A 21,691-nucleotide genomic window follows, 5' to 3' on the forward strand; every position below is an offset into this window, starting at 1 on the left:
GGCCTATGGTAATGAGTGAAGGAAAGATTAGACAATGGTGTTGAGACTTCACAAATGGCCGCACAAATGTGCATGATGAAGAGTTGAGTGGCAGTTCCAGTATTCAGATTAATGAAACCATTCAACAAGTGGACCAAGAACTGTAATTTGATCAACAATTGACAATAAGTGCTCTGACTATAAATTTTCTCTTCTTGTATGCACCACTTTTTAGATGATTGATACAGAAAAACTCGGATATCACAAATTGTGTGCAAGGTGGGTACTGAAAATGCTAACCTACCAAAAGTAAGAGCAAAGAATGTTGAGTGGAAAAGTGTTTTTGGACCACTATCAACAGTCAGGACCTAGCACCTACCAACTATTTCCTCTTCTTGCACTCGATGTAGAGGCCTGGTGGGCAATGGTTTGAAGACAAGGAGGAACTTAAGATTGCCATTGTCAACTGGTTCAATTCCCAGAGGGTGAACTTCTATGCTGAAGAATTAAAGAAGCTGGTGTAGCATTACAAAAAGTGCTAAGAAGTGAACGGTGATTATGCAGAAAAGTGAAGTAGGTTTGCAGGAAACTAATACCATCAATAAAATCTTTTTTTAATGAATGAATGGCCCTTACTTTTCAAATATGTCTTGTATATATTCAAATTAATTCAGTAGAGAATCCAACATTAAGACTTGCTCATCATTGGGGTGAAGAGGTAATATTAATCTAAATACTACTTATTGTGGATGGTCATCAACTTACAACCCATTCCATAATGTGAGCTTACAACTGTATAACTGCCTACTCAGTTGAAATTGGACTGTATCCAGAGTTTCAAGAATAGGGTATATACCCGGTTACTTGCTCACCCACTTTACTCATTGGATGAATTCTTTTGTGATAATCTTAATTACATTTAAGAACTTATGTTTACATATTAATTAATATTTATATTTACGATATTTAAGATGGTGGTACAATTTTTCAAAATGAATGAAGTATTATTATTGAATTCTAAGAATCTAATGCAGCCATTTCTGGTTTTAGCTATTGGCCTTTTTCTCTCTCCCTTAGCATACTTGTGAATAATAACATGCAGCATGAATCTATATTGCCTTTATTTTACATAGCTATGTCAATAAATTGTAGTATACAAATAAAGGGATTGGGCAAACAGATGTTGTTTGTGCTAATTATTATATTTTGTAAAACAGGTTGTAGTGGTAAATTCTCTCCCCTCAGGCTATGTCTTAACTTTGGCAGTGGTTCAGCTGATAGTACTGATGGTAGCAGCAAGCAGGGTAGCAGTATGGCCAAGGAGGGTGGGAGCGGTGACTCGTCATCCTGTTGCAAAATTGTTGGTGCTGGATCGAGCATAGGCTTATCTGGTCCACCATCTGAGACAGGTGTGGCCAGGCATCGAGGCAGTCGTGACGGGGAGCTCTCATCCCACCACAGCCAGGTTCAGAGGCAGTTGTACACATCCTCACCAGTTGCTGGGGGAGTTGGGCTGCGTGGTGGGGGAGGGATGGGCAAGGGAGAAGAGCCAGATGACATAGTTCCTAGATGTGATAAGCTCAAGGACGATCAGGGAGATTTGAGATCTGGTGAGTGGGCCTATTTCATCCTTGCCGTTTTAATAACATTTATTACTTTTTATTCAGTTATACTATTATGTAGGCAATGGCAAAAAATAAATCTAATTTGAGTGTTAGGGTAATTTTTGTCTGTTACTTTTTTTTGGATATCTATATTTTGTTGGTCAGGGATGCTACATTTGAGCTTTTCATTCCATATTGTTCTGAACATTATTCCTCCATTATGTTTTGGTCCTAATTTCTGGAAAATAGCTTATTTAATTCTTGTTTGCTTTTTTCTCAATTATGGCAAACACCTGAATGATTTACATTTGAATTAGGAAATGGAGGCACAAAGTCAGCCCGTAAAAACTAAAACTCTCCCTAACAATATGATAACTGTATGAAGGCCTTTCCTTAAAATTTTATAATTGGAAAAATAAAATCAAATCAATACACTGCTTATGTTCAAAAACATATTTATAAAAATTGTACATACAATTGGTAAAAATGGGGGATTTGGGAATTCTATTTAAATAGTTAATCCAATAACATGTGCAAAATGAAGGATTGTTTTCTTCTATTGAATAACTTAGAATTTTTTAGATGAAACATTATTGTTTTTGGTAATATGTATTTGGTGGTCCCTGAAAACTGTATTCCTAATTACATAAGTACTAAATCTAGTGACCCCAAACTTAAGAATCTGTGACCAATTCAAGAATCTTTTGGCCTTTTGATCCCCTCTATTATTAATAGCTAATTATAATTGGACAAGCAAAAAAATACATTCTCTTAGATTATGTGACAGAGTTTATTACATATTAGCATTATGCCAATGTAATGTAATCATTTCTAATAAAATGCATTATGCTATGACTTTCGAGGGAGTAAAATTTACTGGCATATTCAATGTCACAGGCGCATTTCGTGACTCTTGGAAAGATTAGCCTTGCCAGGTTCCAAGTTATTAATTTTCATCTATAATTCATTATCGAATTCTATACCTAACTTATTTATCCGTTTTTAATATGAACTTCATATGTGTTTAACCATCTTTAAATGTGTAAAAGCTTGGGACTGTAAGGAAGAAGGGAAGTACCCTTACAAAAATTTTGGATATTTTTGTTCATTTAAGCAGTGTTTGGTAATTTGGTAATTTTTGTCCAACTGTAAGTAAGTAAGACATAATTTTGAAAAGCATCTTAGCTTCAATATCATTTGAGTGTTTAATGAGTTCACTCCGTATGTTACATTCATTTTTTCAGCTTCTGTAGAAATGTGCACTATACAAAACTATCAATGATGTTCAGCACTTCAATATGCAAAAGCACTCAGATGCCAAGAGTCATTATGCAGCACCTGTCATGCTGTGATGTTTTATTTAGAAAGTACAAATAGCCATACCAATAAAAAATGCTGGTATGGTATTTGTAGTTAAAGAAAAGTTATCTAATTTTTAAAGAAATAATAGTTTTTTATTCAGGTTGCTGAAGCTGAAGTAATGCCATTTGCAATATCTCAAACTTCAGAACACTTCCCAAGCATAAAATGAGATGCAAACTCTTGTTTATCTGTGCATATTCCCAATAACATCTCCTAATCCCTTCATGCATCCAATACCTACTTCTTATTTGTCTAACTCTCTGTTCAGTTTACTTTCCACATTCTAGACCAACATCTTATCATGAAATACTTCAATCTATCATCATCCTGTATCCTCACACACTTGGTCCTGGGGCCATACATTTAAATTTCCACATTGAAGTCTTAAGCAATCTTAAAATTTTACTCAATAGAATCCTTGTCAATATAAGTTTTACCAAAATAAAAGCAGCGTTAACTGATTTAATACATTTTCAAAATTAAGGTTTTCCAATATCTGAAAGAATTATTTGGTGCACTCTTTTCCGTAATTCTAATAGTTAATGTTTAAGATGTAACATTAACCTATGCACACCTAATTGTTCCAGGGTAGTTTCTGAAATGCAGTAATTACATGCAATTGATCTCACCCATGCATGCACCATAAAGTTATTATTTGGGCACATTCATTTTTATTCATACCATTCACACCACTAGTTTTAACATGGCATATATGTATTTTTGATAGACACTTATAGTTTTCTTTTATGGATTACAAGACATAAGATTATAGGTTGCAGCATTAGTTATAGAGGCAGCAGGGTATTACCTAATATATTTTATATTTAATTAATCTAAAAGCTTAATGCAAACTTTCCTCTGAATTTTAGGAGTAAGGGTATTTAACCCACTCAATCTTATTTCTTCTTTCATTTTAGTTAAATATCTGCATTTCTTATTTTGCCAATGCCTCTGGAATACTAATATGCCTGTATTTGTCATCAGATTTTCCAGAGGTTTGACCCCAAAAGTTTTCAGTCTAAAGTAATTCACTAATATTATCCAAAAACATTTTTTTTCCTGCATGGCAAATGTAATTTATTCATTTCCAAGTGTCTTTTTATAAACTTCATAAATTCTCAGTGACTGAATAAACTATAATTTGTCTGTTAAACATTTCTGTTTGTGCTTACTCAACAAATTAATTTATATTTCCTCATGTTGCATTTTGGTATGTTATTTTTTATTTTAATGCTATTCAAAGTTGCATTAAAACTGAATCCATAAAAAATTGTTTTTTTGTTAAATTTTGTAAAGTCTTTGGTTCAATTTTGATTGGTATAAACTTTCAAGAAAATAAGATACAGTGGAACTTCTCTGAGATTGAGCATGAGGTTAAACCAGAGCCTAGGCAAAATCCAAAAAATGTATTCATATTAAACTTCCCTAGTTTAAAGATAGTCTAGTCTGAAGTTTATCTGTGCACAAATTTGACATAATTATAATGCACGGGAAGAAAATGGTGGCAAATCACATGTTAGAAAAATACATACATAAAGGTTTATGGAATGGGGAGTAGACAATTAGTCTTAGGTATGACATATTGAATTTCTTTCTTATTGTCCATCCAATTATAATGAATGATGTATATAAAAGAGTCAAATGTGGGCAATATTTAATAACATTAATTTTTTTGAAGAAATGAAGCAAAGCTAGTTAGTTGAAGTAGAACCCTGTATTAGATGGAACTACTAATTTGGAGTAAATAATGCTTCAAATTACATCCATTAGTATTCAGATCATGCCACTGTATGTTGTCTCCATGTCAATAGGTGAAATTTTAATTAATTAAATGTGTATGAAAATTCAAAGAGAATGCTCAGATGATACTTTAAAATTGTATCGAGAGATAGGTAAAAAAATTGAAATTAATTATATACTTATGAATGCATATGTAACAATAACTTATACAAAGTCAAGAATAATTATGCTAGAGATATTGAAGTAGCTGGAGGGAAACTGAATGGAAAGGGATATTAGTCAAAATGCTTGTAAATTGTAAAAGCTTATGATTCAAATTTAAGATGTTCAACTTATAGAAGTTCGACTGTATTTCCTTTTTATTATTTCATCATCTTTATTCATTCTCATGTGTTTTCATCATCAGAACTTTATGAAATCAGCCCTTATGCCACATTCAGCGTTCCTGTATCAAACAGTGGTGCTACTCCAGGATGCGGAAGTGGTGTTGGGGTCAATGCAAGCACGAATCGAGGAGGGACAATGGATTATACAATGCAGTTCAGAACATTTGGCCATTCTGAATGCGGAATGGGTCAAATGCCAAAGGGAAAGAAACGTTACAACAACGCTAACTATGGTAATTTGTCCATATACTATTGATCATTCCTGCTGATGCATTCAAGTGGTCCAACTCAAAACAAAATTAAACTGCAATTGTTTGAACATAAATTTTCCTTGATTCTATGCCTGTTTTACCCCAGCAGAAATTTCAAGTCTTTTAATTGAGAGTCTCACATCACTCCATGCAAAAATAAAAATATTTTCATCCATATTTCATCTCGATCTAAATTTTCACCCAACCCTATAAACTGCCTTTTTTGTTTTTCTTCTTTTAAATAAATTTAGTTATACCAAATAATAATATTATGCATAAGATGCTACTTCCAGTATCCAAATGAAGAGAGAGCTTCAATCACCAGCAATGGTACCTACATGAAGTTATTAAAACATGACATATAATAAATCAAGGCAGGCGACAGCAGGGATAAAGAACGTTCAAATTAATGGTAACTAAAATACAGTAAATAGTAAATTCCATACTTTGCTGGAATCCACCCTATTCTATGATTATAGACCCACCCCCTCCCCCACCTTTTGGGTGCTGGAGAAATGTGACAGAAAACTATTTTTGTATTTTAAAATGTAGACTTTTAGGAAAATGATGGTTCAGAAATATTAAGGGAAACTATTCAAGGAGAGATTATATTTGGACTAATTCAGTAAATTATTTTATAAGTTTAAATGTTTTTATCAAAAAATATCCTGTGAGAGAGACATTTTGTATATCTGAAAAATATTAACATCATTATGTTATCAAAGTTTTATTTATTCTTTTGACATAAAATATGTGATAAAAATTTTATGCTAATTTTTATTAATTTTGCATAGCATAAATTATTTTTCAAATAACTAAGTATACCATATGGATATATTCAATTATATCTATTAATTAATTCAAGTCGTTTTTAGGTGATTAAAATTTACTGATAAGTAATGAAATTACTTTAAAAAGAATTCTTATTTAAATAACTGCAAGCAGCCAAGCATTTCCCTGCATTAAGAAAATATTTTTACTGTGGAGAATTATGTGCTCATGACTTCAAATTGATGATATCTAGCTGTCATAAATAACATTTAGCTTGCCCTTCTAAATTTAAGGAAACAAGCAGAGATTTACTGAAACTAGAGATCCATTTGGTAAAGCTGAGGCAGTATGTGGGGGCAACGGGGGTCAGCCACTCTTCAAGCAGCATAGTAGAAAAGAGTCCATGTCAGAAGATGATCGGGATGATGGAGTAGGGATGGAGCACAGGCAGAATATTCCACCACATCATTTAAACGTGAAGCAGCTTCCTCAAGGAGGGGGTTACAGGGTGCCAGTGAAGCGCGGAGGCTCAGGTTAGTGTCTATCTACTGTGTCTGCAAGCAACTCAATCTACTATACATGGTACTTATAATTACAGCATTATAAGTACAGCTATACCATAATTTGCCACAGTGTTAGGTTCATCAAAATTATATGTCACTAAGTGAATGTAATAAACTGATTATGCATTTTATATTCTTTCTCGAAATAAAATGGTCAATGTGTGCATTTATAAAATAGTGCCATTCAAACTCAAAATCCAAAGTTACAAAGACCAAGAAAAATCATTGTGCATAGCATTTTTGTGGTGGGTTACATAAACTCATTCAATTTACAAGTATGTTTTTGCTGTGGATACAAGACAAGAGTTTTATCTATGGAAGTCTTAGAGACTTACTTTTATTTTCTCATATGAATTTTTATAAGTGTAGCTTAGGTTATGACATCCATGCTCTCTTGTAAGATAAAAAATTGCAGAGAAGGCTCCTAATATTCTTAAAACATCCCAGATTTTCCTGGATTCTATGACTTTCTAATGACCTTAAGCCTCATTTTATTCATTTCATCTGTATTAGCATATCAAATTTTCATGGTCATGGCAATTAAGGGCTTGTAAAGATCAAATTTTTCCATCCTAATTCACAGCATTGAAGATATCAAAAATTCTCATTCAAGAATCAACTGCATCAGGGTAACATTGTTCCAGCATGCAATATTTTCATGAGAACTCAATTTAGAGTTGCTTTAGAATTTCATAAATGACAAATTATAGCAATTTTAGGCCTGTGCAGACATTATTCATTTATGTAATTCATTGTGGTATTTTAAGATCATAGAAATTTGCTGTCATTTCTTTGTGATTGGCACATTATGAGGAAGGTTATTATATATAAAATTACATATAATTTTGAATCTTTTCTTTACATTTTTGTTATCTTTGAAGACCCTTACACAGCTTTCTAGTTAATTTAATGTCATCTTTAATCCTGAGTCTCTTATTTGATAATGTTGAAAATGTGATAGGATCTATGATATCTCACTGTGCAATTTTGTAGGTTTACTAGTCATAATTTGCCAAAATGGCTTTTTCAGAGGGAGACCTTTCATTTTAATTACACTTTTACATTTTTGTGGAACAGAAAAAAACAGTCATTACAAGTTATATAAGAAAGAGATAGTCATGATGTTAAATAGTCCATTATGAAAGATATGGTCTGAATGGAGGGAGAAACAGGTTATACTGTAGTTGTAAACTGCAGAATCAAAGCATATTTTTTAAAATCAAAGACTTTCCATACTCTAATGTTTTACTGTATAATGTAATTGTGTGTAATTGAGAGATGAATATAGCTCTCCCCTCTTTTAATATCAAATGACCCAAATTTTCTACCTCAATGCCTACACCTTAGCGGTGATGAATGCTGATCTTCTTCCCTTCTATTTTGTCTTCCCCCTTTTATCAACAACTACTCCTTGACTTAAGCCTGCTGTGGTGTAAATAATATTTTTATTGCTGTCATGCTGGTATATTAATTTGTAGTTATCATCCCTGTTGCCTATAAGGGGCCCTATCATAGACTTTTCTGATAGGCTCCAACTTTAACTTGTTGTCAATCATATATATGATCCAGTTAAGATTATAGCCTTGTCAAAGTCCTTCTGATTTGGTTCATCTGGTGCGAAGACTGTTTTTGAGGAACTCTTGCTAGTTTCTTTGATTAGAAGTGCTAAATATGTATGTTTGAGCATCTTCATGAGGTCACCTTCTTAATCCAGGATGCTCTTTATTTTTGCCTGGAAAAGCCAAGCTTAGGAGCTGTAAATCATTTATTCATCTTCCATGTTACAAGTTTTAGGCACTGTTAATACTCCAAAGGGTCATATGATAAGTCTTGGGAATTATCAGATTTCTTTGCCAAATTAATTTTGTCTTCCAAGTCTATATCATGAGGTGATCCAATCCATGTGTATTCCACTATCAAAAACAGGTGGTATGTTTATTTTTGACAACTCATTGGTGTTCTTATATCTAAAATTTTAGATATCAGAGGGTTTTCCATCAATTCAAAACTATGAATAATTATAAATTGTAGTTCCATTTCCCTAAAAAGTGTGTAGGTAGATTTATACAAGTAACAAATGCTACCGCTGAAACTCTTATATTAAATAGGATGCTATTCCTTCAGCAGTGCAATATTTTCTCATAAGGATGCCCCAGTTCCCCAGTGCCACAAATTCCCAATTGTTAAAAATAGTACTGCACTGTCAGTCCACTCATTTTCTGTAAATGCTCCCACTCTCTCAAAATTCTGGTATACTCTAAAATCTTTTCTTCGCAGATTCCTATTACCGACCTGATTCCAGTACAGAGTCTAATGAAGCCTCTCCTCAAGATTGCAGCAGGAGGAGAGGTTGGAGGAGAGGTCTGGACCGGAGCAAAGAGGAGATGAGGATGAGGTCAAGGTCACTGGGCGAGGCTGAAGAGGAGGATGATGATGGAGAGGATGATGAGGATGAAGAGGGTCTGCAAGACGCAAGGTAGCCAAGGTTTGTCTGGCATTGCTACAGAAGTGTGAGCAGGACGATCATTTTTAGCACTTTTTGTACTCTTCTCACTTTTCTTCATTTAACATTCCATTAATTTGCTTTAAATTTGGCTGGATTACAATTTGATCACATGAATCCATAGCATGACATTCCAAATTAAGTAGCACACCAACATGCCAGTGACAGAGTTTTAGTGTAATAAGAACTTCTTTGTTGTAAAAAAGTTAATTTAGAAAATATTTTTTCTCTAACTTAAGTAAATTTAATATTTTTCTTGATTTTAATCATTGAAATCAGAGTATCATGGATATATTGGAACAGGATCTCCATATAATTTTTATATCCAAATCACCTTTGCCTCTTTTTTTAAAATCTGCTTTATTAAGGGTATAATGGTTAGGTGGTCCAGAAAGGATTTTACTAATCGGTTTGAAAGCACTGAATTTGTGATCCATTAGCTTTTATACCATTTAATGCTTGTCTAAATTTTGTGTCTACAATTTATATGTATAATTCATACCCTTACATGACCAGCTCATTCAATTACTCAATCGAGGGCTTGTCACTGAATAAAAAATAATTCTGGTTTAGAAATTTTTATTGTTTTAGTCATTAATTCTCTCTTCCCAAAGCATGTGCCCATCAAGTACTGCATTTTCTCTCTCCTATATGATTCAATTCATTAATTGATCTCAATATACCAGGACTTCCACCAAATCAGAGGAGCCTATGCTCTGCATCCTGCCCAGAATTAAAATTTTAGAGTAGAGAAAGCTTTTATACTGAAATAGGCAAGATTAATAAGGTACTGAAGTCAATAAAACAAACACTATCTGTATGAGAGCGGAAATTCGATGGTGATGTCAGTGCCCGTGCCATGTCTACTTTTTCTCTTTTATCTAATAATTTTCAATAACAAGCCTGATGTTATACTGTAAGAACAGAAGTGGGAATGTGTCCTGCATGTTCCAGACAGCATAATATATACTGTGAAATTTTTTTAAAAACCCTTATATGTTGTTCTATTAGGGTTTTAAGGGAACTCTGTTGGCTAGAGTTGAACTAAAATAGCATGAAATATGGTGATGACAACAGAAATAGATCTGATACAAGGATTTGGAATTTCAAATTTTGCCTTTATCCCACCATTACATGGTGTTCCACTTGATGGTAGGTTCTGTTCATCATTGTTTTCTCCATTCATTCAGGCCTGTTCCTTGGCCTCTTGTATATTATTCCTCTCTCCGTATCACCTATGAGGGATGCCAAGAAGGTTACTTACATTTTGCCCTAGAATGGCAATACGTAGTGCTAGAGTCTACTATCTAGGTGTCTGAAAGTCTATACACTCAGTATCCATCCCATTGCAGTGCATGCATTTCTATTGCAGCACACATTTTAACAGTTTGTAGTGAGAAAAGAATAAGATCCACAGTCTGAACACTACCACAGTAAGATGCATACTGAGTGTAGGGTCGTTTAGACACCAAAATGGTGGCTCTGGCCCTAACCACCGTCATGCTTAGCTGAAATGTAAATTACTTTCTGGTCGGCCCTCATACAATGATGAAATATGCCAAAATGCCAATTTTCATCAATATAGATGCAGCAGATGCACTGGATAGCATTAATAACAATTGCTTATTTGCCCAGGGACTATATTAGACAATACATATATATTAAGCAGCAAAACAAAATTATAAAGCTGAAAATCATCAATAAGCAGGGAAATACGGTAACATATCTAGGAGCATACATACATAAAAAAAAACCATAAACACAGTAATCAACCCAAAGGTTGGTTCAGTAGGTGATGGTAGAGTGCACCCAGTATTAAGCCCTTTACGGCGTGTGAAAATTCACACATCAGGGTAGGGGGGCCAGTTCCTTTCCCTCTGCCGGTTATGGTTTCCCAGGAAGACCTGGTACCCAAAAAATCACTTCAGCTAGGGTGGAGCTGCAGGTGCCCAGAGTGCCTTGCCCGGGAATCGAACCCGGGACCCTCTGGTCAGCAGTCCAATGCTCTATCCACTGGACTACCGCGACCCACCATGCATACATATATGCATATATAACCATAAACACAGTATTCAACCCGAAGGTCGGTTTGGTAGGTGATGGTAGAGGTCACCCAGTACTAAGCCCAACGGCATGTGAAATTCACACATCAGGGTAGGGGGTTAGCTCCTTTCTCTGTGCCGGTTATGGTTTCCCACGAAGACCTGGTACCCAAAAAATCACAGAAGCTTGGGTGGAGCTGCAAGGGTGCCTTGCCCGGGAATCGAACCCGGGCCCCTCCAGTCAGCAGTCTATACTGTACCATCTGCTAACCTTCAATCTTTTATATTCATTTTCTGCCTCTACCTCACCCAAAATCTCACTACCACCCAATATTTACTTCATTCACTTTTTCTGCTCTCTTCAAATTTCCCAGAGTAACTTGCTCTCTTCTCAAAAGTCACATAAAAAATACTTTTTACATGAAACTTACTCTAAATATCAGCATAGAAAGAAGAAAACTTGACAGACAATGAAGAATTAGTGAAAGATTACTAAGTAAAACTGTAGATTGCCTAGTAAACCCTCGGAATGGTGAAGTCTAAATGTTGGGGTCCCTTCTACTTAATTTTAATAAGGTTTTGCTTTACTCTTTTCATGCATGAACTGTTTTCAATGCTGCTGCAATACTAAATTCTAGTTGCTAATTTTTGGGGCTTTGATTATCATACATCACCATCTTTTTATATTTTTACATAACTTTTTGTTTTTTCTCATGGTATCTATGTGACAAATCCCTTTTTTTTCCCAGTGTCATGCTGCATCCAACTCTCCCAGCAGGGTCTCTGGGAGATGGTGGCGTGGGAGGATGGGCCCTGATGAATCACTCTCATATGTATAATCAAGGGTCATATGAAAAACCTAAGTGAGTATTAATGCTGTAAGTGATTAAATGTGTAGGTGCAGCTCCAATTTCCATCCATTCTATGTATAATTATACACCTAATCAGATGAGTTTGTTAAAATTCATTCAAAAGCTCTCAACCTTGCATGGTTAAATAAAGTGTCATAGGCCTTTCATAATGTAGTTTCATTTCTTTGGAGAATTCTCTGTCTGAGCAAGCTATATACACATTTCTTTATGGTATTATCTAATATTATGCTTTAAGTTTATTTAACATTCTACAAATTGTTTATCGTCTATCCACAACTAATTTTGGTTCTAGCTATTAAGTGTGGCTAGCAGATACATTTGATATGCAGCTATATGAAAAGGTATGAAGAGTAGGTACAACCCCAGAAAATTATTAATCCCATATTGTTTATTTTATATAGGTAGTGCTTTTATTTAGTCTCTCAATACTGGCTTAAAATATAGGAATTAGTCTTAATTTAATATTTGATGTTTTAAAAATCATTGTTGATTTTCTGTAAATTATTCCTGAAACAAAGAAATAGGCTTTATTATTCAACTATGCTCCATCATTTTCATGACAATATGGCTCCATAAATATCTCAGTTTTCTAATGACTCAAATGAATTTAGTGAACAATTGTTATTAATTTTGAGTTAGTTGCATGGCAAATTGCTTTTACCTGCAGCAAAGTGAAATTGCAGCATTTTATTCAACGAATTCTTTTAACTCTTGCTGTGTAATACATACCACAGGCACATTCTTGAGAAATGTAATTATTAAAATCATAAGTAATTTTAACTTTGTGTTTCTATATATTAAGATCATCATGTAAATTTATTTTTTTACTAAATTTTGATGCAACAGTAATGTTTATTTTAAGATTTCATAACATTTCTTAGTTTGAAGTTTAACAGGAATATTTTATTTTTTAATCTGACATTATAATTTCAATTCTTAATTGAAAGAGTACATAATAATTATTTTGCATCTTCCTTTCCTTGAGATACATGCATTTGGTCAATGCTATCTTTCACCTGCATCATTTTTTTCATTCATAGTTGCCGTTATCAATATTTTATTAGATGAGACAAAATGTTCATTTACATATTAGCTGAAGCTTATGTCATTGAGGATGCACCTGTGGAAATGGGAGGTCTACTGCAAATCATGGGCTCATCTGAAATTGCAGCAATAAGAGTTAAACGAAATTCGGCTCAGGATTTTGAGTTGTAATTTGCAGTTATGCAAAACATTTTGAATGGCATGCCTCTGTTCAGTTCACATTGGCTTATAGCAAAACATTTTGTAAAAAGTCAGTACTAGAGATGTTTATCATTAAGAAAAATCCGTTGACTTACGCAGTGGTCACCATTGGCAAAAGCAGGGGATGATGGGAGTAAGCAGGGAGCCAAGTGAAGCAGAGTGCGATCGTCTTGCAGTTGATGAAGACAATAATGGAGTTGACGGGGAGAGAAATGAAAGTTTGGGATCTTTATCAAATGGAAACTCTCTTGATGACATTGATGACGGGAACTTGGGGAAGTTAACTGCTTCAATTGTCAATGACGGTGAACTTGAAGCCCAGCTTTCTTTACTATTGGCTAGGTGAGATACAACAGAGCATGCCTTAAACATCATTCATCAAATTCATCTACAATGCCCTAAGAATATGGGAGGGAATTTTTGAACTTACATGCATAAATTATTCTAGTTCATAATTCAGAGCCTGTGAAAAGTAATGGGGGAAGAATTTACATGCATGAAAGATGAGAACATGTACACTGGAGTTAATAATCACTCTTGTAGTAGATATAAGGCCCACAAAAGAATGAGAATCATGCTTTTTATTAATAAGTTGTGTGATGGAATATTTAGAAAACATTCAATATTACATGCAGTAACTCTTAGCTGAAGCTCCCCTTTCTCTCTTACCCAATCAGTTTTAAAACAAATACAATTCTTTCCCAATGGCAGCAGTGTCCTATGCACTTGTTCCATAGATACTGTTTCCCTAAATAGTTGGTTGAAAACATTAATTAACAAGTTTGTGAGTGAATGCATAAATACAGCATGGTGCATCTCATCTTACTGCTTTTCAGTTCTAGAGTTGCTAAAAAGGGAAACTTATTACTACATATTTATTAGTTTGAGGTGTCATCTTTCTTGTGAGGCCTGTTCATAATTTACTTTTGTAGTAGTTCGCATTTATCATGGCCAGAGCTGTTTTTGTGGGGAAGCACACCAGAGTGCATCTCCTGGGCTGCAAAAGAATCGAGTGTTTGCATTTAAAGAGATATGGAAGATGGTATTCTGGAGGCTCCTTATTCACAAAAAGAGACCTGTAACAGTTATAGCTATTCATTATTAGTACTTTTGCAAGAATTCACATAGCAGTGATGCTTGAGATAAAAGAAGACAATTGAAACAACATAGAAATTTTCATAAGAAATCCAAATAGTAAATGTACATGACACAGACTCAACCCCAATGTTATTGACATTTAACTGAATGCATTTTGTAAATTTAAAATTAAGTAAACTAGTCATGAGTATGGAAAACACATATGCCTATCAGAAGAATTTTTATAAATTCCTGTAGCTTTGTCAGAGTTCTGCCCAATATAAATAGAAGGAGAGAAAGTGAATTAGTTTTGAATAGTTAATGATTTATAAACAATCCACAGGCACAACAAAACAAAGAAATAACAATCCAAAACCTCATCTTAAAAACCCTTATCTAATGACCCAAACCTGGTCCAAAACCTTCTGCCACATTGGCCTTCTATCAAATTCTAACCATGCCTCCCTTCACAATATTTCACTAAAAAGTTATATTGATGTGCCTATTATTGCCTCCCTGCTGCCTTTGGATATGCCAATAAAGTTAAAAACTCTTGAGACAGCATGCATTTTGCTCTTGGGAGTTTGCTCAGACTTCAGTCTGAACTTTACCCATTAGGGGGTACACCCTTCTTCCTGCCAATCACCCCCACAAACTACCCTGCCCTCCCCTCCCGCTAATAACCTGTGTCCTCAGTTTTCTTCCTTCCATGGAAAAGGATGGTCATGCCACTGAAATATCTGAAGAACAAAATTGTGTGCTGTTTTATGAGTCTAAGTTTTATTTGCCATCACCACACTTACGTTATATTCATTTCTTTAACATATTCGGTGGGAAAAAATTTATACCCAAATTATATTTATATATTTTAATACATGCATTTATATAACTGGAGGACCCAGGTTCGATTCCTGGGCAAGCCTATCTGGGCACCCTCAGCTCCATCCAAGTTGTTTAAATTTTTGGGTACCAGATCTTCCCGGGAAACCATAACCAGCACAGGGAAGGGAACTGGGTTAGTATTGGGTGAGCTCTGACATCACCTACCAAACCAACCTTTAAGTTTATAATTGTGTTTTTTGTTTTTATATAAACCATAATGGTTGATTTTCTGTATAAGTATATACCAATCTAAACCCTTCTATTTTATATTCGAATATCTTGACTCTGATTTGAATAAACTGGAGTTTTAATCATGACTTTGTTCCTTTTATATACTCTTAATGATAACCAATGTGGTTGTAACCATTCACCAAACAGATAATTATTATAGTCATGTGAACTGGAAATAATTAATTCATGGAAATATCAGCTTTGTGAAATATTTGGAAGCATGAACGGAATAATCTATTTGATTTGGGAAAAGATAGAGAAAAAGTCAAATACTTTGCTAAAAGATACATGGAAGGCTTATTTAAAATGGCCTCCTGATAAATAAGTCATCGGTCAACAAAATTTTTTTATTTAAGGTAGTAGATTTAAGATTGACTTTGGATAGACTAACTACCTCTAGATTTTAAAATCTTACCTAAGAAGACTAAACCTGGCACCCAGTGCTACTATAAACACTTTTTCAACTGCACATACTTTCTTCCTCCTTTCATGCACCCCAGCATACTAGTTATAGTAGTCATAGTTATATAGTCATAGTAGTTATAATGGGAGGCGACCGACAGCTGAGGTCATTTGCGCCATTAGGGATGGACAAAAAAGAATGAAGGATGGAGAGAAACCCAGTGTCGGCATTAGCCTACTCTTAGCAAAAAGCTCGAAGGGGTCCGCAGCTTAACATCCCATCCAACGGATGGCATACTCACTAAAAGTGCCCTCCAGAAAGCACCTCAAGTAACAATCAGGATACCACTGAAGAATATCTGTCATCGCCGGGATTCGAACACGGGCCCTTAGGGTGGGAAGCCAGTAAATTAGCTACCTCACCATCTATATCCCCCTATACCTCTCATGCCCTATTCTTTTTTTCCCTAAACTTCTTCTGCCTAATGTTCTCATTTCCATTGCAGTCATGAACCTTCCATTAACAATCAAAATGCTGTGTATCAACTTTTCATGCCACCCTTGAATTTTTTCCAACATCCCTCTATCCTCCCCATAATACAGTAATTTGTTGATTTTCCTTTCAACTATTTTTTCATCTTCCTCCAAATCCACAGTTCAAAAGCCACCAATCCATGCCTATGATCCTGCTTGAGTAACCAATTTTCCATGCTAACAAAACTTCACCTCAGTTTCAATTATTATGTCATAGTATCCTGACTTAACATACCAGTCATCCTCTCCTTCCTTGTGAAAGTTTATCTGCCTAATGCAATAATTATTTTTATGCCCATAACATTTTGGTTATCTTGGTCACTTCTAAGATAAGTAAACATTTCCAGCTGTTCCAAATTTTGCACTTCTATTTTAACATTTACCTCATCTAATTTCCTTCTTGAAAATATGATAACCTAAGTTTTGTTTATGTTGGTTCTCAGCCCATACTTATCAATGATTAGTAATGTACTTAGTAATGCTTTTTAACACCTTGGCTGACTGGCTTAAAAAGTATCAACTACTCACCTGATTTCATTAACTACTCACTGACTTGCATTCCCATCTCCAGTTCTTTCCATACCTCTGGTAGCATTTCCTCCATGTATATATTAAAAAGCATGGGTGATAATAACATTCCTGTCTTCCTCCTATTTCTAACACTACTCATCCTGACTCTCCATCCACCACATGCACCTGAGTAGTCTGAGAGTTTTTTAAAGAATGTATTGTTTGAGGTGGGTCTGGGATGGACAGGCTGAACATGCTTATATATCTTAGCCTGAGCTAACAAGGCACAACCTGACATCTAATGTAGTGTGCCCAATAAACTCTTTTTAAATTCCACATGCTTCCTACCTCCATCATTTCAGCCAACATTCCTATCATTTCCATCCCCTTAACTATATTGCCTGACATTGCCTATTCTTCCCCCTGCCAAGGTCCATTCCATTCCATAACATTCCATTGAAAATCAAAATGATTTGCATCCATCTTTCCTGCCTCTTTTGGATTTCTCCCAGCAATCCCTTATCTTCCCCCACCATGCCTAGTATCTCTTAATTTATTTCGATTTCCATCTATTTTAGCTTTTTTATTCTTTTCCACACCAAAACTTCAAAAGCTTCCAATCAACACCTATCATCTTACTTCAATGAACATGTTTCCATACCATACCAAACCACACTCCAAATAAAAGTTTTCATGAGTCTTTTCTTAAAATCCTTATTCAATGTTCCTGTCATCAACTCCCTACTCCTTGTGAAAGCACCTTTAACTCATGCAATTTTTCTTCTGATCTCTTTATTACGTTGACCTTCTGAAAGTTATCTCGTAGTTTTCCACAGATGTAGCTTTCTTTGAATATTCCAGAGAGGGTATCCTTTGCTTTGACCCCGAGTGCCTTGATTATTTCTCCATTTATTTTGTCAACTTTAGTGTCTTGTTGTCTTTTAGGTCCTCCACAGCTGTTGGATTTGTTTCTCAGTATTTCCAGGCTCCATTTGTTTTCTTCTGTTAAGATCTTTTCTTTGACATAGTCACCTTCAAGGGGTTTTTGGTTTTGAGAGTACTTCAATGCATACCTTATATCCCTTACCAATAAATTCATCTTCTACTGGTATGTGTGTCTTTTCAATAGCATCTCAGACACTGGGATTGTTTTTTTTCTTTTTTTCCCTTCTATACATTTCTACTGAATTCCTTGCAGCAGGTTTCAATCTACTCTTTCTTGGCCTTCTTCCACTCTCATTTCACTTAGTTCCACAGCTTTGTTCATAGGTTTTTCTCAGTTTCATTTCTCGGATTATAGTATTTTCAACTTATTTCTATGAATGTTCTTATTTTAGCTGTTATCCATTGCTGTTACCCGTAGCCACCACCTTACTCATGAGTTGCTCCTCTGATACTATGGTTATGACATTCTTCATCATCCTTCTATGATAGTCTCATTCATTCCTCATCTTTTTTAGTTCATGTTTGTATTGAACTTTTCTATGGCTTGCTTTTCCTCCAGTATCTTAGAGGTCCATCTGAGTTCCTGTGTCACTTCCTTTGTCTTCTTGAATTGCAGTCAACTGCCCATGACCACCAGGTTAAGATAACTTTTATATCTGCGGTCGAGTAGCCCTTTACACTGCTTGACTTGGTTCTTGTAACTCATCCTGACAAGGGCATAGTAAACTTGGTTTATGTGCCCCGTCTCCCAGTGCAACTTCTCTGAAATTTCTCAAAGAGGGTGATGCTACAGCCATGTTTTTCTCATCACAGAGTTCTATCAGTCTTTCACCTGTGGCATCTCATTTTCCTAAACCAAAATGTTCCATTCTGGCTCCCTATCCAACCATAGCATTCATCTTCCCTTCATGATTAGATTCTCCATGCTATATCATTCTGTGCAGTCTTATATTTGTCTTTCCACATTATTATGCTGATTCCTTCAAATTTAATCATATTATGGCTTTACAAAAAGAATGAAATTACCTTTTCCTAGGGTGTCAACACTTCTTTTTTACCTTGGAGGACAGTTTTTTTAAATCTAGGCACGGTATACTCATATATTTTATTATGTATCACAGGTGCATGTGATTTTTACACATTGAAATTACTGTATTTGAATGCATATTGGTGGATTACTCCATTAAAAGTTACTGTATGGCATCTCCCACAGTTATATGAATTTGTTCATAGAAAATTGTTCTCACTACCTCACTGTCACTAGACCTATGCATTAGAACTATTACAATTATGAAGCCCACTGAGCGGAGAGAAGGGGATTGAAACAATTGAGTATATTTTGCTCAAAACCTGTCATATCTATGCAAAAGTTTGTCAAGTTAAATATGCATATTTTTTTAGATAATAACCTCTATTTGTATTTTTATTCCATTTTTTGCGACCATTTATGCCACACTGATACACAGAACATGCTAGTTGTAAGCAATGGTGAATATTTTGAAAAAATGCATAATTAGACAAATGAACCAGTTTGATTCATGCATCACAGTTATAAGGAATTTCTTACTTTCTTTAAAAGTAGAAGTAGGAAAATACAATGTTAAATATTTATGATTGCACTTATGGGGTGTTTTGTTTCCTAGAAATTGTGGGAGTCATTGGCTTATTTTGTATCAAATGCCATACTGATATAAGTTGATATCTAAATGTTTTATTGTCATCATTACTTATTTTATATTTGACCCAATGGGTAAAGTCAATTGTGTAATAGATAGAAAGTAATATTTAACCTTACTTAATATATTTCTTCAAAAGATATACGAGGGTCATCCGGAAAGTAGTACCCGTTCGTGCCGCATGAAGTGCTGACGACGCGAGTAGCCGCTGGACGAGGTCAGATAGCTTCAGTGGCTTGTCTGCCTTCTCTGAGCCAAGTTGCGTGACGCTAGCATTGCCTGTGTTGTTTCTGTGATTGTTTACAATGTTTAAAAAAATTGAGAACGCCGCCAGTTGTGAAGTGAGGGCAGTGATTAAATTCCTCAATGCAAGAAACGTTCGCCCATGTGATATTCATCGCCAATTAAAGGAGGTGTATGGAGACAATGTAATGGACGAGTCGTCTGTTCGGCGGTGGTGTCGCAACTTCAACATGGGGAGGGGGAACACACACGACGATGAGCGTTCGGGGAGACCGTCTGTCATTACAGACCAACTGGTGAGCTCAGTTGACGAATTCGTGAGGAACGATCGGCGCGTCACAATTGATGACATCTGTGAGCATTTTCCCAATGTTTCTCGAACAATTGTTCATGAAATTGTTAAACACCATCTGCATTATGCAAAAATTTGTGCAAGATGGGTCCCTCGCGTATCTCAATGAGTTGGCGGCGAAGGACTATGCAGCAGGAATACAGAAACTTGTCACACGTTATGACAAATGCCTTAATTTGCTTGGAGATTATGTTGAGAAGTAGTTTAAAGTATCCTCTTTCAAATAAAATTTTTTATGTTTGTTAATATTTACTTTTGTGTCTTTATTTCACGAACGGGTACTACTTTCCGGATGACCCTCGTACATATATTGTAGTCACAAGTTAGAATAAGAATCAAAAATCATCATTGTGCCAAACATGTTGCCTTGGATAAATATCTGATGCATCAACTTGCATAATTCCAAGACGGCATCAGTTCTGACCCAAGTGTTAATATTGAAAAAATTCAGCAAATTTATTCTATTGGAACTTAAAAATGATGTCTTCTCATCAGAATTACCAGTTGAGGTCTTCAGCTATATACTACTGATAATATTAATCCTTGAGTATGAATAAATGGTGCCTTATTTAAAATTCTGAAGAAAATGAAGTCGCACGCATATACAATTTCATAAGCTTGGAATGCATGGTTTTGGTTATTGATGATTTGGGTAGACTATGGATGGAATTTATGATTATAAGGACAAGTTGCAAATAAAAAGGTATATCATTAAAACAAAAGATTTTTAGGATGTTGAAATTCATGACTGTATGAATTTTTATGTCTTTTTATAGGTTTCAAGAGCAAAAGGACCAGGAGAGGTTACAGTATACAATTCATGTGTGATTACCAAAGAAAAGAAATGGCAGGCTTCAATGAACACTGTGAAGGTGGGGATTCTTACCAGTGAATGAGTGCGGGAAAGGAATTGTTGACAAATACTGTAAATGTTGATGTTGAAAAGATGATACGCTTCTGCATTTATTTTTTGAATGAGTGAGTGAACCAAAGTGAGATGTTATGCCAACTGCATCAAACAATTATGAAAATCTGTGGGTGAACAATGGTTTTCTGTGCAATCATCGATTGGATGCTTTTGGAAGACTTAATTTATTCCATAGACCTTGATGCTCAACTTGTACATACATTATGTAAGTTCTTTTATCTGAAATATTAAGTGGACTAGACTGTTCTGAACTTGCTTTTTAATGATTTCATTCATGGATTTTAATCTTTGTTTTGTTTTGGACAGATGGTGATGTACTGCAATGAACATAAAATGATGACATTTTCACCTAATATAAAAGCATTAAAAAATTTCAGATGTTTTACTTCACAGGAATTAAATATTGCATTTCTTATTATTGATGTTTATGTTTTATCCATGAATGGTATGTTGCTAGATTACAAGCTGTGTGCTTTGGTCGTTTTTTGCGACATTTTGTAACCTTCTATTGTCAATTCTTAGGTAGAAGAAGATAAACATTTTCTGCTTGTGAAATTAAACCTATTGTCCCAAAGTCCTCCCATGCAGCAGCT

At 34.9% G+C, this 21,691-nt stretch overlaps 1 protein-coding gene across 1 annotated transcript in view; it reads left to right on the top strand.

The window, feature by feature from the left end:
* Dscam3 (Down syndrome cell adhesion molecule 3) overlaps nucleotides 1-21,438 on the top strand; it is an 819,144-nt gene extending 797,706 nt beyond the window's left edge. Inside the window, exons 31-37 of the mRNA XM_071596808.1 lie at nucleotides 1,225-1,589; nucleotides 5,092-5,304; nucleotides 6,387-6,626; nucleotides 8,934-9,132; nucleotides 11,951-12,064; nucleotides 13,418-13,660; nucleotides 20,947-21,438. Of these exons, the coding sequence (XP_071452909.1) occupies nucleotides 1,225-1,589; nucleotides 5,092-5,304; nucleotides 6,387-6,626; nucleotides 8,934-9,132; nucleotides 11,951-12,064; nucleotides 13,418-13,660; nucleotides 20,947-20,998 (1,426 nt within the window). The 3' untranslated portion in view covers nucleotides 20,999-21,438. The remainder of the gene's footprint in view (nucleotides 1-1,224; nucleotides 1,590-5,091; nucleotides 5,305-6,386; nucleotides 6,627-8,933; nucleotides 9,133-11,950; nucleotides 12,065-13,417; nucleotides 13,661-20,946) is intronic.
* Nucleotides 21,439-21,691: the final 253 nt, after the last annotated feature.

Source organism: Hetaerina americana, unplaced genomic scaffold (assembly GCF_022747635.1).
Source record: "Hetaerina americana unplaced genomic scaffold, ioHetAmer1.1.p SCAF_8, whole genome shotgun sequence".
Classification (NCBI taxonomy): Eukaryota; Metazoa; Arthropoda; class Insecta; order Odonata; family Calopterygidae; genus Hetaerina; species Hetaerina americana.